Here is a 27,170-nt window from a genome sequence, read left to right on the forward strand (position 1 = left end):
GTTAAGCCCTCTTTGACATTGAAATGGCAGTGATGGACATAAACTCAGCAGTATGTTACCTATGTTAGATCAGAACTATGAGCTTTGAATTTTGTGTATGCATCAATCATGTTACAATATTCTGAATATCAACATGCATTTTTACTGTGACCCTAATCTCTGAATTGATAAACATTTTGTAAAAGAATGCTTCTTTCTCAAGTCTTCATTAAATGAGAAGATATTTTAGGACTGATCAATTAGTATGGGCATCTAGGGATACAGACTTCCAGAAATATTTCATATGTATCTGACATATACTTTCTAGATGATGGATCAGGCTGAAGTTCTTGGTGCAGATCATTTCTAAATATAAGACCTACCTGCACCAAACTTGCACTCTATCATACTTGCTTTAGAAGCTGATCTGACCTACATTTTCTGGATGATTGAACAAATTCAAATTTTCGGAGTAGGTTTCCCAAGTAATTACAAGCCCTACTTTGATCAAACTTGCATGGCTTATGAATCTAGGGATGCACACCACACCTACATTTTCCTTACTCACACAAAGTCAGTATCAGGCCCCCAGAAGATCATTTGAATGTTTTGGTTCATTTCTGAATGTAGATAACTGTGAGATGTCTGAATTATAAGATCAGAGAACTCTAACACTTGTTCATATATCCGGACGATTTTGTTCGAGACAGAGGCGTCTGGAATAACAAGGCGCCACTGTATGTGGGCAAAATTTTAGATGGGCCAAAATAAGCACTTGTGCATCAATATGTCTTTATGGTATATTGTCAAAAATGAGGCACTGCATGTACTGAAAGTAAAAATTTGCATTGAGCATATTTTGGTTTGCGTAAACTATTACAAAAAGTGTTTTTGATTTTTTTGTAGATTGAGAGGAGAGTGTGTGGAGAAGTCACCAGCCGTAAAGCGAGCAGAGAAACTCGTCCACGACATTGCAGAGGTCAAGGACAGACTACAACAGGAAGTCTCTGTAAGTATGGTGATCAGCATCTGTTACTAAAATGTCAAGTTTTTACATGTCTAAAGAACAACAGTGCAAGAAAATGTATGTTACAGTTATTATAGTGAATTCTCCGAATTATGATTTTGTAATATACAGTCAAACCTTGTTATCTCGAACTCAATGGGAACAAGAAAAAACTTTGAGATATCCAAGGATTCAAGATATCAAGGGTAAAATTCTTAAAGAAAAAGTGGTTGGGACTTCCAAATCAATTCGACATATCCATGGTATTAAACAAACAGCAATGAAAGGAAAACAAATCGTAGTTTATGTAGTTTTAAAGTTCTTGGTTTTTCTTTTAACAGGATGTAAACATTTTCCTAACATTTTTTTGCATTTTTCAAGTCTAGGATGTGAACAATTCAGATTAAGGTGACCCTGTTATAATTTTATCTTTTTTTTCATATATCCTGTGTATGGATGCAATTCTAGAAAACATGTGATGTGATTAAATTAAACATTAAAAATCCAATTAACTATTGATCAATTAAAACAAGGAAACACCTAGTTTATTCAAATATTCAATTACGAACTGATTTATTGAGATGTGCTTCAATTGTCAGGTCATATTTGGTTAATATTTGATCTCATTTTCATCAAAGATATATCACAATATCATGCCCAGCCCCGTCAGTACAAATTATGTCAGATGCAAATACCATGTCGGAATACAAAACAGCACACTGCCTGGGGCAAGTTATTTTTGAAGCATAGATAAATGGAATTAATTTTAATGAAGTATCTTTTGTTGACAATTGACCAAGTTTCTTTATATATTTTGTGTCATTACCAGGGCTATAAAGTACATAAACTCAAATGGCAGTCACAGTAGGTCATTAAACGCAACATCCTCAAGGCAGACAACTCGAATTTTATTTACGAGGAGAGTTCAATAAATAATACAAAAGGTCATTATTTTTTTTTTTAAATCACTATCAATAACAAGGTTTGTTACTGACTGTACATAGAATTTATGGGTTGTGCAAGTCCATGGTAGGTGATGAGGAGAAGCTTTGAACAAACCATAATATTTCTATGGACAGTCAGTAACAAACCTTTAAGTTAGTAAAATAAGTGTTTTGTTTTGTTGAAGACCAATAATAGTTAACAAACCCACCAAGATCAATTAAAATTAAATGATTTTCTCATCTGTGCAAATGTCATTCACTCATACTTTTGTTGTTTACTGATTATGTCACTGAAAAGGGACACTACTCTTAATTTAATCCCTTTATTGAGTTAAAGTACCCATATTATTGGTCCTTTCAAGCCCCCCCCCCCCCCAACTTTCACCCTCAAAAAATAGTTGAGGTATCTTGCCTACTTTAAAAGGGTTTTTGCAAAAAACAGATGAAAAAGCAAGCATTTTTTGGTGATTTGGCTGTTCAAAAATGAACTAAATTACTTCTATATTTAGTATGCTAGATTGCATTGCATATTAAATGCCCCTCTGTGGAGAAATGGAAAATGTATTCTTTATGCAAGATATTTTTCTTTAACCGCATGCATCAATACATATGGTTAATAACATTGAAAAGGTGTCATTGTTTACTCTTGACATGTTTCCTGATTTTGGATGTTTTAATCTCATATTTCTTGAATTGTGAAGGATATATTTCTTTGTATGATTTCAAATATATATGTTGGTAAGATATTTTCTTGTGACCTTGACCTTCTATATGACCTTAACTTCACATTTCTGCACCACATTTTACAATGCAAGTACATGTTTTTTAGGAGGTCTGTATTGGGCTTTTATGTTCTGTGAACAAAGTCTCATCTTTTTATACCTTTCTTTTTTTTAAATTATAATGATTGTTTTATTTTAGGATGGAGAAAAAGTATTAAAAGAACAGGAGGAAAAAAAAGTGCAGGTTGTTCACATAAATTGTTTTTCAATAAATACACATTAAAAACACTCTTTATTTATGAGGGCAGCTAGTCTATAAAAAGTTGACCCTGATTTATTTTTGTACTTTTCCTTGTCAGAAATGTTTTCAAATGACATGGTTAGAATTTAATATCAGCTGACTTCGAGTTTCAACTATAGCATTAATCTGTGTCATTTAAATATGTATTGAAGAGCTTATAGGATGGTAATGTCTGTGTTCCCCCAATAATTAAAGAAGAAACAGATAGTAGATTTCACTCCCGTAAGGTCAATGCTCAGTATAGCTTTTGAAATGACGTAAGCAAATGGTATCTTATAAAGCCAATCTCAATTCAGGTGCTGGACAAATTAAAAAAAAAAGACCTCTTAAAGAAAAGCTTTTGATTCTAAAAATTCTTCCAGTCTCATACAAAAAAGCTTCTCTTTAGGTTAAAGTGATATTTAGAGAAGAAACTGATAATGAAATGACCATGAATAAAATGTTTTAGGAACACATTTTGTTTTCATATACAGAAAACCAACTATTATTCGCATCATCATTTATTCGCAATTCATCAGTTTGAAATCAATCCATAACAAGTAATTTTCGTGACTAATGAATCATCCTCTACAAAGTCAAAGCAAAATAAATGATTTGCGGCAATTAATATTCGCGAGTTGAAGTAGGTTGTGAAACTCTCAGATATTTCTTGCACGCAAGTAAAAGTTAGTTTACAGTATATTGATATCAAAACAGAATAAAACCCCTGTCATGATGAAATTAACAGCTGTTACAGATAATGCACTCAAACTCTCATGTGCTTCATTTTGTTATAATTTGTTAAATAATAGTGGAATCTTATACTGGTTTATATATCATTTTCTACATGTTCAGTTATTTATTTAGTTTTTACATTATGTAGATCTATACACAGTAAAAATGACAAGATATTAAATTGTGAAATATTTCTTAAAACTTCTTATTGTAGAACTCTCATTGATATTCTTTATAATTTAACTAGGATATGAAACATGATAAAATGAAGATGGAGCAACTTCATGGACCGTCCCCACTGGATCCTTACTTGGTATGTATTTAAGAAATAAGGGTCTAAGAGATGATAAGGACACTGGGAGATGTGATAGTATTTTGCATAAGTGGCTTTATGAAAGAATGCTTTCATGGTTATCCTCATAGACACCAAAAAAGAGATAATATATTTTTATTTCACAGTCAGTATAACCCTACCTGGTTCTAAGTATAGGTATAAATACAGGCACATGAATTAAAATTATATAATTGCCCTTCATCCCCACTCTTCCTGTTAAATGTATCCCTCCTCCTAATCAATAATAATTATTAGAATATACAACTTCAAAATGTTATACTTATTTAGACTATATCAATGTTTTATCTTCTGCAGTCTAAATGTTGTTTATTACCTAAAACAGCTGAAAATTGTCTATTTTTATTACTGAAGTGGGCTGTTCTATAGACTCCCTACAATATTTACACTCCATGATTTTACTCATAAAGCAATAAAAATGTCAACTGATTTTATTATTTTATGATCATAAAAATCAATATATGATACAAATGAATTTTAAAATAACTAAAGGATATTTTAAATCCAACAAAAGTTCAAATCATCTGCATTCCATAGACGACTTTCAAATTACCATAATACAAGAGTTATTTCCCTTCAATCTGGGGTCAAGCAGCAAAAAGTACTGTTTTCCCTCTATAGCATTACCAACTTTATGGGAAAATGTCTGGCAAATGAAAACCAAAGAAAAAATCTTTTCATAAATGTAGTGTACATTCAAGTTTGTTCAAATCATGGCCCTAGGAGCTTGGGTGGGACTATGTTCTGAAGAAAAGGAATGCCAAGGTGACTCAGGTGAGTGTTGTGACCCATGGGCCTCTTGTTAACAAGTCAGATTCAGCTAATTTTCATAAAAGCATAATATCATCAAATTTGATTCTTGTCACAGAATCACATAGCTATTTTTTTCCCTTTATGTACACGTATTTGAAAGTTATATAAGTAAAATAGGGTCATCATTCTCTGTCTGTAGAATATTCCTAGAATTAAAAGTCCTTTCCACCTACCACCCTCTAGACAAGGAAATAAAAAGTATGCCTTAGGTGAAACAGACACTATTGGTTTAACATGTTCTATTCTGGATTTGTGTGGGTAGCAGGCAAACAATTTGACTATTCCTGTATTATCTTTAGATGTAACACTAATGCTTGCTGCATTTTTCAGCATATATGCAGAATGATATTGATCAATCTAGTACGTAGGGATTCATTACACCCACATATACAGCAGTGATATTAGACTTTGTTAAAACAATCCAGGGCCAGGTGACAAGAGTGTTCATCAATAACACATTGTTGTGCATTGTTAAAATGTACAAAATAGAGTTAAAATATGTCATATTGATATGATAGCTTCCTCATGTAATACATAAAGATTCTAGAGTTTAATGTATTGAGGATTACTGGGATCAAGGGGAGACCACTGTTACATTTTACACAGGAATGTATAGATCCTCACAAGAACAAGGCTAATGCAAGTACTTTGTGAAAATATGCAAACATCAATACTTTTTCTTTAATTGTCTTGTTTTTGAAGTCTATGGGCAATAAGTTGATTGGAGCATAAGAAAACATATTGAATGAGCATGTACTGATGTTTGATAATCATGCTAAAGACCCCAAAACTAAACTTTTTTTTCTATTCACATTTTTGCAAAATGATGGAAGGTCCTTGATCATCCTTTTTCTTTTGTTATTGGGCAACATATCTTTATCAGTTATTTTGTTTTATTATTATATTCTTATTAAATTATGATTCTATGGATCTTTTAAAGGGTTGTATTATACTCAGGTGACTGTTAAGGCCTTTGGGCTTCTTGTTTTTAAAATTAATATAAGTAATCTGCCACTGCACCTCAACCTTTATCTTCCAGCAATAAGTCTTCAAACTGGATTGTACAGTGTTGTTTAAAATTCAAGGATGTCTTGTAGATCCATTAAAGTGTTTTAATGGTCATTAAACAGTATATAACCCTTTTCACGTAATTTTACTCAAATAGATCTATGAAACTTACATACCGTTAATATCTCATAAAAGGTGAATCAAAATGGAGATTAGGCTTTTAGCTTAATGAAAGTCATTTACATAAAGTATAATTCACTAGTACACTTCAGAATTTGGGAAATAATTTCCTGGATAAGGATAGGAAGCATTTAATTTGAGATAGGAGGTCTTTTTAATGCTCTGACTGATGCTATTTATGGTGTCTTATATTATGATAGTACTTTTTGATGTTATTAAGTACTGCTTAATTGTACAAAACATGAAGAATCATTAATATGATAAATAAAAATCTAACAACAATGTTTAATAGACTACTGATAAAAAATATATGATATAACAGAAGACACTCATATAACTATAAGTTCATATGACCTCAAAGAAGTAAAGGAGAGCATATTCTATACCCCCATTGTTGTCTCTGGTAAAAGTCCATTCCCTAGCAACTATATATAAGCCCAGTGGTGACCAAACCTGCATGGATGATGCATTCTGGGATGCTTACTACAAGTCATGCTTTGGATATTGCATCTGACCCTTTTTTTCTGGATGAATGGCCTTGGCCAGATGCAGGTCCATTCTTAAGTTAGTTACTGTCAGCCCTACCTTGACCATATTTGCATGAATGATGCAACAATGAATGCTACCTTGGTTGCTTCATGTCCTGCAACTGACACATTCTCTGCATAAATGGCTCTTGTCCATTACTTGGTAGCTGCTTATCTGGACCAAACTTGCTTGGATGATTCAACTAGAGCCAGTTGACTTAGGTGCCGCATTTTTAGTGACATGTATTTTCAGTTGTTTAATGATCATAAGGCCTGAAATGGTGAACAGTGTGTAATAACTTATTTCAATATTTACAATAACATGACTTGGACCTTCAGATTTATGATGCTATCATTAGCTATTATTAGAATGGTTTTATTAAAACTTCTTGGTTAACATCATTGCTAGCCAAGGGTTTCTGATACTCTCCTCACAAACCCGTGGCCTATGGTTCTGTCAAAGTCGGGACTGCATATTTACATCATGTGATCTAATGCACAGATTGCATCATTGACAGAAATAGAAAGCAGATTTAAAAATTAAAGTGTTTAGAGAATAACTAACGAGACGGGATCGAGCAATGTTTGTTATTTAGGGTGCAAATCTACATCTGCAATATAGATTTCTGATCAAATTATTTGCACATCAACTTAAGATTGGATGATGCCATAGCTATTTATAGAATGACATGTTATCTTACAGATCTTTGTTTACTAACTCAAGATGTATCTCGAAAGCATATATCATCATCTACAAAAAGAATTACGAAGAGCAATTGTTGATTTGTCGAAAGATATCAATCAACTCCAATCACAACTCGAGAAAAAAATTCCAACTTTTTTTTAACACCATAGGCCAAGGGTTTGTGAGGAGAGTAGCGGATCAGAAACCCTCAGCTAGCATTTTTAGGATGCTTGGTTAAATGCAGGATACACCATCAAAAATGTCCCTAGTTCTTTAACTGTGAAATAAAAACATAGATTTTCAGAATTTAAAAAGCAAGAGTTTTTCACAAAAATGCACACACAGAAGTCATGCTCAGAGCATACTAAGGGCTGGTCCACTGAGTAAACCGAGGTTAACATAAATCAATGTCCTGCCCATAATAGTAACTAATCAATGTTGTCAAAAATTTAAAGTGAACCAACAATGAGATATGACATACATACATGTATGATGTACATTAAATATTGCAGAATAAGTTAGTTGGGATATTTAACCAGGTGCATGTGGACCAACTGAAGTATTAAATCCTGAATTTACTGAACATAAATGATTGATACCGTAATTAATTAAAACTTTCTGGAGAACTAGAGTTGGGTCATACTACTGAAACATTTCTTCGAGATATATCTGTCAGTGAGTCATGAGAGGGAGTATGTATACTAATTTTGACAGGGTATAATGTTAATGCGGTTATATGAAAAAAGAATGCTCAATGACTAATAATATTGGAACATTATGATTTTTGAAAATTGAAAAGCAATTTTTTAAAATTTCCATGAATTTAAAGATGTAACTTCCTCTTGATTCTTAAAGGTTGGAAAGTATATCTGATTATATCATGGTGAAAACATCAATGAATATTGATTTTCTTATATAAGTTTTCATGCACCAGGTGCTGCAGGCTCCTATTAAACATAGTGATTGGATATATACTGATTTTTAACCTGCTTTTAAAACATTCAGATAATGTATTATTCTGCTATAAAAGGTCTGATTCCACTAGATGTTGACTGACATGTTTATTAGGAGATTAAACAGCATGGTGAAGCAGAAGATCGATTCTTTCTCTTTGCATTCATTTTTATGTAATTTGATTGGTTGTCATGTCCAGTTAGATTTTCTTTGTATATGTAAAATTTCTTTTCACTTCAGTCACTTTCCTCACTAATTATAGACACAGTTATTGAGTCGGAAATGATGGTTTTTATCAATGAACTGAATAATTTGGAAAGTAAGTTCAAGAGACTGATATTTCATTATCATCTTATCTGATAGTGAGGTGATGTGTTTTCAATTTCAACTGTTAAGACTATCAAATATCTGTGATCGTTTCTCTGGACTATTTTCCAATAACTTGGCATGATATCATGTTTCATTTACAAAACACGTACAGGCGAGATTCGTGCCTTTTTATACACAACCAATGTATAGAAACATGATTTTAATTTGATACATATACTGTATATACAATGTACCAGTACATGTAACTATTTATCTGGATTTTCTTCGTACATTATTCAAACAATCCTTTTCAAGTATACCTCTTAAGGCCAAGTACTTAAAATTATGAACATTTTAACAATATGTGTAATGAATAAGTGAACTTGTTTGTTGTTAAAGTGCTTTGCACAGTTATACAAACCAGAGGCTGCACCCAGAAAATGAGAACAGCATCGAAATTACACCTGGTCACGTGCCACGTGCCAAACACTACAGTAGCTGAGGAAGTTCTCTGTGGTTCTACCGCTTACATCTGGAGGAAGTCTGCATCAATGCAGGGAATCAAGTTGTCATTCATTCAGTGCAGGCATTATTAGAGGAAAAATATTACATCCTATTCATAACATTGTGTCTATTCACTCAGATGACATAATCTGCACAGGGTTTTGGTCTCCTTTCAGTGGTATAATTGTATCTTTAAAAAAAACAAAACAATGAAAGCTCTGTTTTTTTTGAAAAATATTTTTTGAGTGAATTTTCAAGCTCTTTGATCCAAATTCAGTTGTGCAGGCAAAATTTTTGCTCTACTGCTCAGAGACCAAAAGAGTTTATGTGATAGTAAGATGTCTGTCGTCTGAATGTCTGTCTGTAAATAATTTTTCAAGACACTACTCCTACAGTTTAGGTCCAATTTCAATAAGACTTGGTGCAGAAGTACACTTATACTAAAGATACATAATTCTACAGTTTTGGTCAGATGTAAGTAAGACTTGATTATAACACAATTATACTATATTAAGATACATAATTCTCTTTTTTACTGTTTTTTATTTCTACAAATGGTGTTGCCATGGTTACTACCCTACTCCTCTTACAGTTCTGGTCCAATTTCAAGAAGACTTGGTGCACTGGCACACTATACAAAGATACATAATTTTTATGATGGATTTTGATTTTTACAACCAGTGTTGCCATGGTTTCTAAAAATTAATCTCTCTGAAATCCTTTTAAAAATGCTGCAGTTTTTGTCCAATTTCAGTAAGACTTGGTACACAAGCAGACTACACTAAGATGCATAATTCAATTTTGCCAAATATAAAAATTTAAATTTCTGTAAAATTCTTTCAAATGCTACTCCTACATTTTCAGTCAGATTTCAGTAAGACTTGGTACACAAGTAGGCTATACTAAGATACATGTACACCAAGTACTCGCAAGTACTCACTAGTAGAGCTACAGTCTCATCAGAGACCTGGTTACCTAATCCACCTAGAATGTTGCATTCAAAGAAGATCTGACACATGATGTTTTTTTACTTTTAAAATACATTCAGAAAATTTATTTCCTTTTAATGAAAAATGGTGTGAATTTTTCAGTATTAAATGACAGAAGGTCATTATCATTTTATGATGTCATGGTCATGAATATATTTTCTTAAGACTGCATTTCTGAATTGAAGTGACTTTGGATGATATCCTATCATAAAGTCCCCCCCCCCCCCCCCCAAATGATGAACTTTTTTAAACACTCATCTTTCTTTCCATAATGTAATCCACAAATCTAAGGTTTCGCATTACTTTACATATAATACTAAGTTGTAATTGGTTTGTTTAGAACCCTTTATTTTTACATGGAGTGGCCTAATATTTGTTTTATATTATGTTGGGTTTATATCCACAGCTGGCTTGTGAATAATCTTACTTTTACAACTAAAAATTCCTTTTTGATAGCTACCCCCACAGAAGGAACTGAGGAGTCCATACAAGTCCATGCCAGGCCCTGGTAAACATGAGGTACCGGTCCCTTCTAGTTACTGGGATGCTGCCCAGATCCTCCAGCAAGTGAAGGAGAACAGAGTCACATTGGAGGCCAATCTGGAGGCTGTGTTTAGGACAAGGCAGGAGGCCGAGGTCTATGCCTTGATGGAGAATCTTTACCAAGAGGGGTATGAGCACTGAAACTTCTTATTACCTCAACAGGAATTGCCAGGAAATCTTCTGTAGCTGTAACATAGCTACATGCAGCTTTTCATTACTCATAGCAGGAAACCTTTTCTAGCTGTAACATAACTAGCTTTTCATTAGCCATAGCAAGCAACATTCTGTAGCTGTAACCTAGCTAGCTTTTCATTACCCATAGCGGAAACCTTCTGTAGCTGTAACATAGCTAGTTTTTCATTACTCATAGCAGGAAAGCTTCTGTAGCTGTAGCATAGCTATCTTTTCATTACCCATAGCAGGAAACCTTCTGTAACTGTAACATAGCTAGCTTTTCATTACTCATAGCAGGAAAGCTTCTGTAGCTGTAGCATAGCTATCTTTTCATTACCCATAGCAGGAAACCTTCTTTAGCTGTAACATAGCTAGCTTTTCATTACCCATAGCAGGAAACCTTCTGTAACAGCAACATAGCCAGTGATTGATTCATTATTTTCTTCAAAAGATTTCTTTCAACCAAATACATTGTACACTGTATTTGCATTAGATATTTAAGAGTTCTTCAGTATGGTAACATCCAATACATAATAAATCAGTCAGGATTCACGTACTGTAAACCAACTTTTATTGTGTGCGAGAAATATCAACAAGTTTCGCAACCTACTTAAACTCGCGAATATTAATCGCTGTGAACCAAATATTTTGCTATGTATTTGTAAAGAATGTTTCCTCAGTCGCAAAAATTAATTGTCACGGATTGATTTCAAACTGATGAATCGCAAATAAAAGATGACGCGAGTAATAGTTGGTTTACAGTATTTTTTTTAATTATAATTCAAATGTGAATTCTGATTTATTATTGCAGTATATAAGGCATTGTTTTGCACAGGGGGCCAGAGTTTGAATAAATTAATTTATAGGCATTTTATATAAGCAGTTGATTGTTATTGACATGTGTACACCTTCAAGGAAAAATTAGAAAGATCAGTTTAATATATATTTAAAATGTGTTGATGACACCTGTCAAGTCAGTTTCTTCAAGTTGTTTTTAATCAATATATAGATAATAATATCCTATTTTGTCAGCTTTAGAACATTCACTTGATCAAAATGATTCAATAATAGTAAGCGATGGAGTTAATGTTCTTGAGGTACTAGACCTCAATTTTGTTTTTGTTTTTTTTTTTGAGAAAAAAAAAATCCAGTAAATGATTATGCGATTCTAAATAAACATCGCTTTTATTTAAGTAGCAATCATTGTTTTCAATTTTTCTTTCACCAAAGGAATAATGCAGATATGCTGAGAATCAGGAAAATGGTAGACAAAAAGATAGCTCTTCTGCATTCCCAGGTGGAGGTCTGTATATGATATGTACAGTTATATTTATTGTGAAGGTGATGAATCATAAGAAACTATGGTGTATCTGTATATCATCCAAATATGTGTATGTAAAATAACAACATTGCATAAAATGTTTTTATTTATAACTCTACATGTAATGTAAAGTTTTATTTTCAGCTTATCTGAAGGAACTCTATTTTTTGCTCTATATTTATCAGAGAGAAGTTACAGATGATGTGATTTTGGCTGAACTACAGAAAAAGGAAGCCCCAGTTCTGATCAAGCCCAACACCATTGGACAGCAAAAATCTGCCCCATACACCCAGAGGGCTACAGCAAGGGGCAGAGTGGGGGCAAAGATTGACACTGGGCTCAGCAAAATTAAGGGTCCTAGCTTTGGTCCACCACCCAGTAAGGTTGTGAAAGGGAAAGAAAATAAACCATCAACCACTACAATATTTAAACCACCCACTGCAAAGGTAATTTAAGGGAAAAGTTTTGCAAAGGTGTAAAATTAAGGGTACAGTAATATATATATATATAATCAGTTTCTTTCATTTTGAACATTGTATGTATTAAAAGGTCCTGAATGAGACATATATAGATGATTAATAATTAGCCACTGAGATTTGCTGATGGTGTCTGGGTCAGCCAATTATTGTCTTTCTACAGCTTTGAAAAAAAAAATGAGATCATTTAATTACAAAAAAATGAGTTATGACCTTAGAGCTAAATCTTGGTCACTGTAGGGGATTTATTTTTTGATTAATTGTTAGATAATGCCAGTATGATTCAGGTGAGCATTATGGTACACGGGGCTTTTCTTTAACAGCAGCCAAAGATAAGGTCTGTCTTTGAGGATGAGGAATACATGACTAAAGTTTATGGGAAAGCCTCTTATCAAAACAAGAGAACCACAGTCAAAGATCCATACCTACATTACCAGAATGTACCCAAACCAAAGCCAGACAGGCCTGCTGGGGCACCTGATATGTCCAGTAAGTTGTAAATAAGGACAAAAAGAGTTGGCTTAGAACTAGTGGCAACAAAGAAAATTTTAATTGAAACAACACTTCACAGATAGCAAAGGCCTTTTGAACAAGAATTAGTAAGCACAAGTTTTACATTGATAATATGAGGATGTTCATTGATACATATGTGGATTCTGATTATGGTTTTCATTGTTATTTTAAGCTGCTCATTTGGTCAAGTCATCTAAGACCCAGACTACCCCAGGGATAAAACAGTTTTACTTCAGTCCTACCCATGGTACATACATCCCTGTTACCTCAGCAGAGCATGGTATGTTTGTGGAAAAATTTTAAAATCAAACCTGACAGTAACATGTTCTATTTTTGAAAATTTTTGGATGTGACCACCATAATTCTATATTTTCTTTCCTCCTCATTTCATTATTTGGTATTATTGAAACTGCTTGAAGATTTTATGTAAGAAATATAACTGATAAATGCACACTTATGTTAATTTGAGTGACCAAATAAATTCTTTGTAATCAGCTCCCATACCAGGACAGTTGGTACCCATGGCAGTGCCCCTTGGTGGTCCTCGAATAGACAGTGGACTAACCTACTCTGCCCCACCTCCTCCTGGGCCCCTCACTACCTCTACCCCTGCCTCCCAGCCTCCAGTGTCAGCCCTGAAGAATGTTGCTGTCGTATCTGTTCCAGTAGTGGATGACCTTAGGAAGCCTCCAGAACCTGAACTTAGCAAACAGGTACGAAAAAAATTAATTTAAATGATTAATATACTCTCACTTTGAAAATGGGGGACCAGGTCATACTGTAAACGTATTACATTTAGTAGTTTTCGTAAAATCAAAAACATCACTAAATGTCTTATATATTATGTGTTTATATCTAGCACATACAGAGAGCACTAAATCAGATCTATGCTAACTTGTTGAAAAATTAATTTCTGTCAAATATTGTACATGCCAAATATATGCATTTACAGTATATAGTGTACATGTAATTCACATTAAGCCATTTGTCTCACTAGATCTGAATTGTGTGCCATTAATTAAAAACTTTCACTGAAAATTAATTATGGTTTAACTAAGTACAGATTGTAATGATAAAAGTTGAGCCAAATTGAAATTTTTACCCATTTTTTTTATGAAGTTAATATGAGAATCTCTTCTTACCTGTTCAGAACTAGCGGTAAGATTTTAAATTCCATGCTTTTAATCAAAAATGCCCACAGTAAAGTTATGATGTTTTAAATACAAGAGAAAAAATTACCTGTTTAAGATTTCGGATAATTCTTAGACAGTTAATACTGGTATTAGATTTCATACAGACCTTTCTGTCACAGCAACAATGATAAAATTAATGCAAAAATTAAAATGGAGTCATTGTTATTCACAAAGAAACTTAATGCATTTACATGTATATCCATTTGTATTTTATTTTTGGTACAGTAAGCTACTCTGTATGATGATTAGCAAATCGAAACAAAATATGCACATGTAATATAATTTCTATTTTAACAGGTTCTACCTAGTGTAGATATAGACACTGACATATCAGAAACTTCACCGATTCCAAAATCCCGCCCAAGATCTCCATCACCAGACAAACTCCGGTCCTTGTCCCCAGAGAAAGACAATGTGAGTCTGAGTCGAGCCTCCACACAACATGGGGAGGTACAGCTGAGGTCCCCCCAGAAGTCCCCCAGCAAAAGCAGGCTAGAGGTCACTTTCCACAGAGAGGAAGATGAGGTTTGAAGAACAATTATAGAGTTGTTAATTAGAGTTCAACCTGTTGATAGATTCTGTCATATTCATATGTTTTCCAAATCTTGTAATGTCCCTCTCAAAGGACTTTGGATGAATAAATTTTGATTATTTTTCTCACCCCTACTACAGCTGATAGTGTGCTTGCAAAACTGGAAATTGTGGGGAGGTTATAATTGATTTTAAATACATGTAATTACAAAGAGGTTGTTAGGGAATAGTAAGCATTAAATCAAAGTAGTTTGAATACTAAATAAAATATACAGATGCTGTGAGTAAGTTATTGACATACAAAATTGCTTTCAATATGAAATCTACATGACTGGGCATTTATTGGGTTTATGTATTTATTCAGAGAGATAAACAGTAGTATGACTAGTTTAAGATTTTGCTTGCTTAGAAAGTCAATTCTAGTTTGAATAGTTTACATTGTTACAGGTTAGTTGCCAGAAGATAAATTGATAGGTCATCTAACAATATCATTCAACATCCTAAATTTATTACATGCTTACTGATCACTACACTTATTGGTTACCTTTAATGGATTGAGAATTAATTCTTATAGGAGACCCTCACTGATGTTTCTGGAGACTTGAACCCAGAGGATGCTCCTGGCATTGCCCTGCCAGGGTACCACCCTCCCTCCCCACCCCCAATTGAGTCCAGACAACCTGTGTTCCCCCAGCAAAGGCTGTTGGATTACAATGCCCCAGTTGTGTCTGATGTTTTAGCAGAAGACATTCGAAGAAGGGATGATCTGGAGAAGAGGGCTGAAGAATGGTAAGTCAGAGTCTAAAGATGTAGCACTATACAATTATCGACTGTTTAGAAGGGAGCCATCACAAATTATCAGGTCTGAGTAGGGTTGTCACCCCAGGGGTGCTTGCATTAGAATTTATTGTTTACCATTCCCACATTTATAATTATTAAAATGTCTGAGTTATCTTGACATTTTATTGTCTTCTAAAGGGGAACAACACAGTTGTCACCCTGGTTGTGAGGTAGACATCAAGAATTGTCTTCCTTCACATGACAGCTCTAGAACGATCAGACTGACTGTATTGCTCTGAAGAAGAATAATAAATCTTTTCCTCAGAATTATTGCAGGAAATCAGGAGAATTTTTTCACATAAATTTATACAGTAAAACATGCTTACAGCAAACATGCTAATAACAAATCGACGCTTACAGCAAAGTGATTTTCATTCCCCGTAAGTTTGAAATATATTGTTAGCTATGGATATAACGAATTATGCTTATAACGAAGGAAAATCGTCCGTCCCTGGCACTTCGTTATAAGCATGTTTTACGGTAGGATTTAGGTTTTCTTCCAAAGAAGTAGGAAATACGGTATACAACATAAAATTGTTCAGCCAAATATATTTAATAATTATATCATGTAATTGATATATAAGCAGCATAGACTTTATAAGGATTTTACAAAGCAATATTGTTGTCATCAAATATGTACTTACATGTATTTACAGGCTCCAGCAGGAGTTGCTGGCAAAGATGATTTCTGAGCTCTGTCCAACTGAGGTGGAAGAGGAACCTCCTCCTGGTCTTCCACATTTTGTGGATGAGGACTCCATACAGAGTGAGGTGGAGGACAAGGAACAGTCTATGTTTGGTGAGTGACGGATTCTCATGCTTTCACCATGATATGCTATAACAAACGTGCAATTCTTTTTTTTAAAAAACTTAGCTGAGCCTGCAGAATTATTTTATTTTGCTGTTGTACAATGATGATGATGATACAGAATAAATGTAATTTTTCTTTTTTCCTTTGCCCAAATTTTAAAAGAATCATGAAATTTGAATGTTGAATTTCTTTCTAAAACTGTTCTTTAATAAGCCTTTCTTTGCAATGCTGCACCTTTACTTTTTTTTAATGTATCGGTAGTTGTATGATCTTAAGATTTGGAAATAGTTTGAATTCTGTTCCCACAGTGGAAAGGAACTATTGGGTAAAAACTTGAATTCAGAATTTTTATAAACTTGGCTGTGGGTGGGACCTATATATTATAGAAAAAAATAAAATAATACTTGAATTGGCATTGTATAGTGCAGAAAACTTTACAAAATGACTACCTGAAGCTCCCTAAGAGACAGTACAGTAAAGTTCAACATAAACTTTGTAAAAATGCATATGTTGTTTAAAGAGCTCTTTTTATTACCTGTTAGTGATGGACTCGATTGGCAGAGCTGGCATGCAGTTATTTGTGGACGTTGGTCAGCCAGTGAACACTGACCTTGTCAACAGTTTGATCCGCGAGGTCCTGGTGGAGAAAGTGGTCACCGCGTTGGGACAGCGACCATCGGATGAGAAGGAGACAGAACAGAGAGTCGTTCCCAAATTATCAGCCACTGTAGATGAGGACAAAATGGGAACCACAGAACCATCCCCAAGGGTAAGTACAAAGGTGATATCTGTCTTTGACAGAATTTGAAAATATCAGAACATTTTGTCCAAAAAAAACATTGCAAACTGTGAATATGAAAGGAATCCTTTATTTCTTAAACTTGATATAACAGTTTAAAGAATGTATGGTTCTGAATAACTAATATATTTGATTTTCTTAAAGCATTAACTTGTATATCAATAAACATTTTTGTATTAAAACCTGTTAATTAATGGATATTTTTCTATTTACAGGAGTATTTGTATAGCCCAGACCAGATAGAGACACCCCAGCCTACCCCAAAAGCCACCCCCATAGCCTCTCCAACCAGGGTTGTATCTCCTCCAGTAACACCAGAGCTCTCCCCTCTACCTTCCCCAAGGCGAGAGATGGTGAGAGTGGAACCACCCCCACAGCCTGTAAGACTTCCACCACAGCAAGAGGCCGAGTCAGAAATATCAGAATCTTTGGATCTCAGTGAAGAGCTCAGAATCCTGAGACGTACGTCAGCTATCAATAAAAAAAAACAATTCAGCTGTGTGCTGAATTTTAAACTGATTTTGATTTCATACTGAGATTACATTACAAAGAATATGAGTAGCAATGTCTGATTATTTGTTAAATGTAAGTCGTTGTTATGAATAACATATATGGCAGGATCGAAATGACATAAATCACAGAACATAGTGATGTATTTATTCTATTTTAATTCACAGAAAAATTGGTTGTCCCTGTGACTACTGAGTCAGTAGCAGAAGTGCATGAAATTGAGACCCCTGTACCAACCCCAATCCCTGAAGAGGAGCCCCCTCAAGAGATCAAGCCAATATCCCCTCCCCCACCCACTCCAAGACCCGTGGAATCTCCCCCTAAGGTAGGTAGAGCTCAGAGGTATTAAGAATGGGTGATATTGTTTAATTTTGTAGTACTGAAAGTGTTATAAACTTATGCTGTGTAAAATATTAGATCATTGAATTGATTTTATAACTTTACCATTCTAGGCTGTGGAACCTCCCCCTGTTGAGGTTAAGCAAGTGGAACCTCCCAAGATGGTCCAGGAGGAGACTGCTGTTAAGAAACCAGAGGAGGTTACTGAGGAGACAGATAAAACTCCACAGCCATGGGGAAACCCAGAGTCACCCCGTCCAGAGGAAAACCCAGAATACAGGGATGAAATGGAACCAGACCAACCAGCACCTATGTAAGTTGGCAAGATACTAAGATGTATATTCAATGAAGGTTGGTCAACATAGGGTTTGTTTGCTCTTGAAAAATAGTGCACACTTGCTTTTTCGGCTCTAAGATTTATGTAAGTTGGCAAGATACTAAGATGTATATTCAATGAAGGTTGGTAAAAATAGGGTTTGTTTGCTTTTGAAAAATAGTGCACACTTGCTTTTTCGGCTCTAAGATCAAAAGGAAGATTCATTTTGGTCTCTCCATCTGTCTTTCTCTTTGTGTGCAACTTTTAATCTTGTTAATGTTCATGTTCTTTCAGAAAGATCATTTAACGAAGGATTGAAAATTCTCATCTGGTCAATGCATTCATAATTGCATGCACAAATACCTCATGCATAGCAGGAAGTTAAGTTAGTCATGACCCTGACTTCAGGGCATTTTGACAAGGTCAAGGTCACATGAACTGGAAGTTGGTTCTGAATAATGTAGTAGAGAAACATTATTGAAGCTCATTTTTTGAGTCATGACAGTTGTTTTGAATACCAGTTGGAGAGTGTGTCATGACAATAAATCAAGGTCATTTGAAGGACACAGAAATTTATAACATAAAAATTTACTGAGACATTGGTTGGATTTTCAAACATCCATTGGTTTTAGTGTATCCTGTTAGGGCAAGTATAGGTTGGTCAAATATGTCCACATTGCAACTGGATATATGTTTCAGGGATATACATATTGTTAGAGAAGTTTTATAAACTTTTTAAATTGTCAGGCATTTAACTGTGAACGATAATGATATATAAGGATTTTCTGGGAACACCTATTTAGTTTGTGATGACCAAGATTTCTAATGATGTATAAAGGAAAATATCATTCATATTCCTTGGAAAAATTAAAAATAATTAAATATAATTATGTTTATACATGTATATGTTATAGGATTATGCAACCACCAGAGAGCAATGTAACTCAGGAGGACAGAAGATCTCCTTCTCCCAAGAGAAAAAAATCACCTGTCCGTCAGCCTAGCCCCGCCCCCTCACTTACAGAGAGCGTCTCGGAGTCATCAATCTCGGACACCATTAACCAGAGTGTGTCAGAGGGACAGTGGCTTCTTAACAAGAGCGAGGGAGAAGTGGCAGACTTTCCCATAGATGAAGGTAGGTTCTTGTAATGCTTATTTACTCTTCCCTCTGTAAGAGAAATTTTACATCCATTTCTGTTCTTACAATTTATATTTAAAACCATGCATATGCTCCTGCAATCCAAACTCCACCAAAGTCATGCACACTCGAATTAGACTCGGCCTCGTTAAAAGTGGGGGTTGTGACAATTTGGACTATTAGGATTTTCTTATATTGATAAAAAATTTGTGAAAAAGAATGGGGGGATATAAGTACACTGTACTATGTCCTCAACAAATGATTTTGCAATCGCTTTGATTTTAATTGATATCTATCATTACAGTAACAAGACAGCGGGCCTTAGAGAAAGCTTTGAGGCTGAGAGCTGAACAGAGTATGGCAAGCACACTCAAAGATACCTCAGAAATTCCTGTGAGTATGGGAACATGGTTTTCATATCTGAATTCAACTATTCATTTTTCTTTTTGTGTTTAAAATGAACAGGTAAAGGATCATCATACACAGGGTTGTACTTGCTTACTGCAAAATTTGAGATTATATTGAGTAGAAATTAATACATGTATTTTGTGAAATAGGATGAGTCGACAGAATTTCCCATTAGTGAGGGAGAATTCCAATACAACCCAGCCATTGCTCCAGAAAAGGACCCTGTACTTTTGTTACTGTCGAGACTACAGCATGGTCCTATCCACCCTGGACAGCTGGACATGACATCAGCACAGGTCTCGGATATACTGGACTACACAGGCACCAGCACTGGTAAGGGGACATTATCTAAATGTAGTGTATAAATGTGTACTATTTTTATTCATTCCATTATAAAATTATACTACCTACGAGTTTATCCATTCCTGTGTCTGTGGTAGTTAAAAGAGCAATGAAATAATTCTATTATTAACCTTTGATACTTGGACATTACCACCACAGTTTTTTACTTTAGATAAACAGTAACCTGTCTATTTATACATGTTAAGACTTTATCTACAACAGTACTGAGATTTTTTGTCAAATTTTTTCCCTTAAATTTCCTGCTGAACCACCATTGCATTTCATCTCAATTATTTTGTTTTATGAATAACTAACCACAGAAATATTTTGAATTCCTAAATCTACATGTAGGTGACCTCAGTATAAACCAGTTGAGGGCCTCAGTTGACAGGAGTATGGGAGAAGTCCGCCCAAAGAAGCACCGCAGACAACATGCCTCTCCTGAAAGGGATTATGGGAAATATGCCTCCCCAGAACGGGATTATGGGAAATATGACTACGGCAGACAATTGCGATCTCCGTCTCCTGACCAGACAGGAAGACAGTCTCCAAGTAGAGGAAGAGTGTCCCCTGGTTATCGTGAAACTTCTGGAAGAAAATCTCCCCACAGAGGACATGAATATGATGAGGGAGGTAGAAGATCTCCAAGCAAAGGAAGAGCATCTCCAGAGAGAGGGTATGGTGGCTATGAAAGAAGAGGAAGAGATTCCCCTCACAGAGATTGGCAACAAAGGGATCAGCGAGATGGGTGGTATTCCCCACAGAGAGACCAGCGAGATGGGCGGTATTCCCCACAGAGAGACCAGCGAGATGGGAGATATTCCCCACACAGAGACCAGCGAGATGGGAGATATTCCCCGCAGAGGGACCAACAGGGCAGGCGATCTCCTCTCAGATCTAGTTTAGAAAGTGGAAGAAAGTCTCCCATGAGAGTTTCATATGAAATGGGTGAGACTATCACCAAACATTGCATGTTTTTATAAGATTTTTTGTAAAAATGAAACAATATGTATAAAGCACCATTTTTAGGTGAAAACATCTACATTAACTATCATATGGTAGGTAATTATGGTAGAATGCTTATTTTGGATATGCTACAATTGAATCTAGATAAATCAATTTATTATCAAAAATAACAAGTTTTTAATAAATTTAGGATGATATTAAAACTCTGATTTCTTTCAATCATTAACTCATTTATAACATGGTATACATGTACTTTTTGACTTGAATCTGTAAAATTATCATTCACCAAAATAACTCTCTTCTATGATATTTTGAACAAGCTTAGTAATTGCACATGTATGTGCAAGAAAATTTTAAATTCTTCAGACAAAACAAAAATTTGAATAATAGACCAGGGGTGTGCAATTAAAAAAATCAAGTACTAGCCCACGGGCTAGTGGCAGCAATAAAGTTACTAGCCCCAAGTAAAAAGTTACTAGCCCAAATGTAGGTGGGAAAAGTAACAACTACGAAAAAATAAATTATTGTTGAATAAGTCAGGGGTTTAAGGTAATTCTTTTTAAAATTAAAGTTTTATTCTCACTAGTAAAATTGAATCATTTATAAATTAATAATTATGATAGAAAATAAAAATGAATTTAAATAAATTATTTTTCCCCTTTTCTCTGTGCATATTGCACTAGCTCATCTAAAACGAAGTGAAATCTTTTTTTTTTTAATCTTAAATTATTAAATACACTGGAAATATATTTTATGCACATGTAAATTACATAATACTTATCTTTTAGTTGATTGAGTGATCGTAAATAATAGATATCTGCCTTTATTTACCATAAACACATGAATGGAGGAAATTCGGATTAGGAAAAAAAACGATCGTTTTTGGAAGTAAATAAGTCAGGAAGTGCTGCAAAATGGATAAGATTATGGAGATTTACGAACAATAGGAGCATTCTGCCTGGAAATTTTTCATTGGTTGGGAATTTAATAGCAAAAAATAAGTGAAAATAACGGTAGTGATTTTCATTTATAACATTGGTATTTTTAATTTTTACTAGCCCAAGGGGCTACCTGCATGCAGAGAACAACTAGCCCGACCCCAAAAAATGGTAGCCCCGGGCGTCGGGCGATGCTAATTGCACACCCCTGAATAGATAACCTCTCCAGTACTTATGATAGTTTTCAAGATTGTAAAATTTGTCCCCCTTTCCATGTTTAGATTCTGAAGGCAGAGATGTTGAAAGATATATCGTGGAAACTACAACCACTACAACCAAGAAAACAACAAGGACCCCTCCTCATGGTACCCCCAGTAGAAGGACCCCCACCAGAACCATGACTCCAGGGGGTGTGTCCCTAGGAGGGAGCCTGACCAGTGGACGAAGGTCTCCAGGTAAAAGTCATTTTGGAAGAAAAATAGGCTGTTGAATGATAAAGTTAAAAAAGCAAACCACAGAATAGTGTAATGTGCCAAGAAAGATTTTCGTGTGAAACATATGAAACTCTTTTTGAAAATTTGATTGAAGCATTAAATAAAAATATCTCTTAACAGTGAAATCTGCCTTGAAGAAACCCCCACAAGCCACCAAGTCCCCAGGGTTACCAGATAAATCGGTCACCATGACAGGACCAAGGACATACCCACTGCCTGGGTCTGATGAACAGAGGGGCTCACAGAGTAAGATGTTTGATTATCACTGACACTATACACTGTATTTAGAGAGAAAGATTCTCAGTGTACGGAATGTGTACTTATTGAAGATATTTCCAAAATTTACAGCAAACATAGGTCAAGAACTGTACATAATCATGAATAAGTGCAGTCAGTATCTCTGTGTCATGTTCTTACTATTCACATGTATATTGCATCTTATTCTGGCAGTATTTATGTAATTCTGCACACATTGGATAACACCAATGGACATTATACAGAAATGTTTTTAAGCCATAACTATAAAAAAACTGAGTTGAATATTTTAACCATATTTCAATAACTTAAAAGTATACAAAAAAAATAAACAACACAGATAAGGGAGACCAATGAGTAACCTGTTTCTAATTATCAATTATTTGGTAGGTTTGAGTGACAAGGGAACTCGAGCCTTTACACCAGACCAAATGAACATGGAAGAATTGTTACAATCTGGGTATCTTTCCCAGACCTTCAGTCAGTCCTCCACTGGGAGAGTTCCCTCCCCTGAGCACCCCAAGAGACAGCTTAGTCCCACCCGTCTCAGCAAGGACAAGAAATCTCTAGGAATGACATACTCATTTGAATCTGAAGGAGGTGCTGCAGACTCATTCAGCGAATCGGAACTCCGACGACTCGCAGATTCTGATTCACTGAAGATGTCTGTGACCTTGCCCTCAATGGATGATTCTGAATTTCTCTAATTCTATTTTGTGTGTTTGGAATCTGAATTAATATTTATAAAAGTAAATTAGAATGCAAATTGCTTAATATATTCTGTTTTATGCTAGAGTCTCAATATTTTTTGTATATCCTGATTTATTATTTTACAAATTACAATGTACTTTATTTATTTGTACATTTTAGAAAGTTTACCTATATTTAATGCAGATAAATGTAATTATATCCGTATGAAAATTCAGATCTGATCAAATCACTCAGATTTCTGTGATGTGCGTAAATTATTATCCGTCCAGACTGTAGAGGTTTTTTTTGTGTTTTATGTTTTTTTTTTAATTGGTTAGATTCTTTTGTAGTGGTAAGAAATGTACATCATAATACATGTAATGTATTGCTGAATGTGATTAAGGAGGAAGCAACCATCAGTACACAACTGAACACAGTATCTCAAATTTTTATATTTAATAAAAGTGTGATTCTGACCAAATCATCAATTAGAATTTTAACTCTGAATATTTCAAAAATACAAATATCTTGTAGCTTTTCAACAGTACTTCCAGATATTGAAGTTTGCTTGTAATAGTATTTTAATTGTATTTAACTTGACTTATCATGTTATCAAGTTATTATGTGACCTTTTCCTGTTAAAGATTGAGCTATACATGTAGATGAAAGATACCCCAGTACAATTAGTAGTTATCTCATGTAAAGTTACTATCCTGTAGAACAGTGTACTAGTTGTTCTTTGGACCATTTATAATAAATATAAAACAATCTCTTAACAGACTATTTTTACGATATCTCTTCAACCTCATTTTGGAATATGTCTCATTATGTAAACCAGATTAGGTAACATATGAGTTGTGAGAAGATAGCCCTTCCCAAGCTGTTTATTAATTGGTAGAAGCAAATTAATGTCATTAGCAGCAAAGTATAGTTTGAACAACATTTTTAAGTTCAACACAACATGTTGATTTGACTCTACAAGACCTTTACACCTTGCCACTTGATGTTTTTGTCCACACATGGTACAATTGCTGTAAACAACCATGACCCTTGTTATAGATCTATACACTTGGACCTGTCCTTGATGTGTCATATTGTCTATGTATTCAAGTATAACAGGTGGGGGGCCCACAACTCTAAATACTAGTAGGGGCTGGTTATTGGGTAAACAAGTCTGACTGGCATTATAGCATACAAGTATAAACCTTCCTGGATTCAGTATACATTGTACATTAACCAAGGGAGGATGCCAAAAAAAATCATTGTAAAAAGCCATTGTACGTCCTCTTTCTCCTATAAAACTAAATTCTTCTCATAATTTAATCCCTCCAAAGTAGGAGTTTTGGAAACGGTGTACTTTGCTTCCTTTGGGCTGATGACGCTAAAAACCCACTGGCCTTAAGAAGGATTGGAAAAGTTGGATTGTTGGGCATATACATGTACTTGCCAAGGTATGTCACTGCAAAGCTCTCTGCACAACAGTGGATACCCCCTCCTCAAATCTTTTTAAAAAAAAAGGGGGGGTCCCTTCCGTCCTCACTCCTCTCTCTTTCCCTCTGCGATCACTGCAATATTCACTTTCCGTATGGTCACGCTGGAAAAGGCCACGAGTGTATTTTTCTGACCATGAAATGTCGGAGGGCAGTAGTACAACCTGGACACGTTCTTGTACTTGATAGTGCTATTGGCCATGGAAATACTTATCTTCAAGGCCGTGTGGTTTGCACAAATATTTAATGATAAATTGATAACTGCGTCTGTCTCTGTCTGGGTATAGATAAGGGTTTGTCAGTGTAGTCAGCATTTTTTAACCGATAAATGATTAACGAATTGGATGTTTAACAGTTCACTGACTACCCCATTACCTCCGATTACAAGTGTGCACAACAGAGTGACGGGGTACTTGGGGCAGTAAATTTACTGGTTCAGTAATTGCTAGTTTCCAGTTGCTCGTTATGTTATTGTCATAGTATAGTCTGTATTACTAATACACGGGTGGGTTTGAGGAGCTCACACCCCTGAATTTATGTAGCATTAAAAAAAACACTATTCCCCTTCTCCAAGCCCGTAGCAACGGGTTCAAAAGTGAGAGGGGGGTTAAACAAAAAAAAAACTCCGACAAGCAAAAAACAAACTAATTGACCGTCCACATCCTTGAATTTGCCAGTGCTCGACCTTACAGCAACAAAAAGTAGGAGGGCCAGCATCTAAAGGAAAATTTACTATAGCCATAGCAAAATACAAGTCTACAGTCTAAAATGACATGCAAAAATAAGATCAAGCCGTCTTTCCATGGGTTAAATTCTTTTTTCAGCGATAATAAAAGTAATAAAATGTTTATAATATGCTAACCCAAAGGGTCAGAATGAATACCAGGTTGTTAAATTCACTCGATTGATTAATATTTTATTTAACATTTAGGAGGTTCAACGTAATTTGTCCAGTGGACGTTTAGCTTTAACGTAATGCACCAAAATGCGCACAAGTGTGATTTGAGTATTTAACCAGCTTTATCATACACAAATCGAAAGCTCAGTATTTGTTCGTTTGTTTAAATACAAGTATTTTTTTGGCTCATATTTCAAGTACAGAGATCGCGATAGGGCACCAGTTATGCTAGTGGCACTATTAAAAGCATGACGTCAATACTTCCGTAACTATTGAACGCTATGAAATTGTAACATCATGCAGAAAAAGAGCCCCTCTCCTTCCCCCCCCCCCCCCGTGTTCTACGGGCCTGTTCTCACTTTGTGCCCTGGCACCTTGTAGCATTTAGCGTAGTCCGAAATATCTGACGTTTTCCAGCCTTTTTCACGATTTTGATAGCACGTAAAATATCAAAATCGTAAAAAAGCCAGGAAAACGTCAGATTTTTCGGACTACATTTAGCAACGAGCAACTAATATTTACCAAATAGCAGTGATTGAGCAACCAGCTATAAGCAACCGACAGTAAGTAAGGGACAGTACGAAAGCAATATTGATTCGGGATTTCCATTTAAGGATATACACAACGTACCTTACCTACTGATAATTTTTCAAGATATTCTTAATTTAAGATTATAGTGCCATCAGATGTTCGTAGAAAAAATAGCAGCGTGCATTACCAGGGGTTTTGAAAAGATATCAATTGATAAAAATTCTTGAATAATTCAAAGAAAAATTTACAAAAATTACTAAACATACATTCAAAATGTTTTGTTTATCCAAACTTGTTTTAGAAGAAGTGTATAATAGCATATATAGACATTAAAATGTAGCAAAGAGTTTCTTTTAGTGTTGGAACTCTTCAATTCCAGGGAAAAAGACAATAAAGTTCAAACCACGTTGCGTATGTCCTTAGCAACGTATTGTACATTCTTAGTATTTACTCAATTCGAAGACAGTGCATTCAATTCGATGTATACTAGGTTATTAATCTGCACTAACTAATTACTTGTTATGAAATCAATCGTTCGTGAAGTAGTAAGCAGTAGGAGAGAAAATCTACCAATCAGAATACGATAATTATAATTAATTGACGTCGCTACTTTGGGAAATACAAAGTTTACATCTACGCAATAAAAGAGGCGGAAACTGTGATATTT

At 34.8% G+C, this 27,170-nt stretch overlaps 1 protein-coding gene across 1 annotated transcript in view; it reads left to right on the forward strand.

Moving 5' to 3' along the window:
- The window catches only part of LOC133191698 (TALPID3 protein-like), a 70,824-nt gene extending 46,598 nt beyond the window's left edge, over window positions 1–24,226 (forward strand). The window contains exons 9-31 of the mRNA XM_061327433.1: window positions 886–988; window positions 2,851–2,895; window positions 3,914–3,979; window positions 10,444–10,658; window positions 11,935–12,007; window positions 12,211–12,471; window positions 12,825–12,990; window positions 13,187–13,294; window positions 13,510–13,727; window positions 14,505–14,732; window positions 15,313–15,527; window positions 16,235–16,377; window positions 16,932–17,158; window positions 17,404–17,650; window positions 17,866–18,023; window positions 18,151–18,350; window positions 19,268–19,488; window positions 19,796–19,884; window positions 20,049–20,232; window positions 20,593–21,189; window positions 22,427–22,600; window positions 22,760–22,885; window positions 23,285–24,226. Coding sequence (XP_061183417.1) covers window positions 886–988; window positions 2,851–2,895; window positions 3,914–3,979; window positions 10,444–10,658; window positions 11,935–12,007; window positions 12,211–12,471; window positions 12,825–12,990; window positions 13,187–13,294; window positions 13,510–13,727; window positions 14,505–14,732; window positions 15,313–15,527; window positions 16,235–16,377; window positions 16,932–17,158; window positions 17,404–17,650; window positions 17,866–18,023; window positions 18,151–18,350; window positions 19,268–19,488; window positions 19,796–19,884; window positions 20,049–20,232; window positions 20,593–21,189; window positions 22,427–22,600; window positions 22,760–22,885; window positions 23,285–23,601 — 4,381 coding nt within the window. The 3' untranslated portion in view covers window positions 23,602–24,226. The remainder of the gene's footprint in view (window positions 1–885; window positions 989–2,850; window positions 2,896–3,913; window positions 3,980–10,443; window positions 10,659–11,934; window positions 12,008–12,210; window positions 12,472–12,824; window positions 12,991–13,186; window positions 13,295–13,509; window positions 13,728–14,504; window positions 14,733–15,312; window positions 15,528–16,234; window positions 16,378–16,931; window positions 17,159–17,403; window positions 17,651–17,865; window positions 18,024–18,150; window positions 18,351–19,267; window positions 19,489–19,795; window positions 19,885–20,048; window positions 20,233–20,592; window positions 21,190–22,426; window positions 22,601–22,759; window positions 22,886–23,284) is intronic.
- Window positions 24,227–27,170: the final 2,944 nt, after the last annotated feature.

Source organism: Saccostrea echinata, unplaced genomic scaffold (genome assembly GCF_033153115.1).
Source record: "Saccostrea echinata isolate AGI-Se365-2 ecotype Australia unplaced genomic scaffold, CSIRO_AGI_Sech_v1 ptg000024l, whole genome shotgun sequence".
NCBI lineage: Eukaryota > Metazoa > Mollusca > Bivalvia > Ostreida > Ostreidae > Saccostrea > Saccostrea echinata.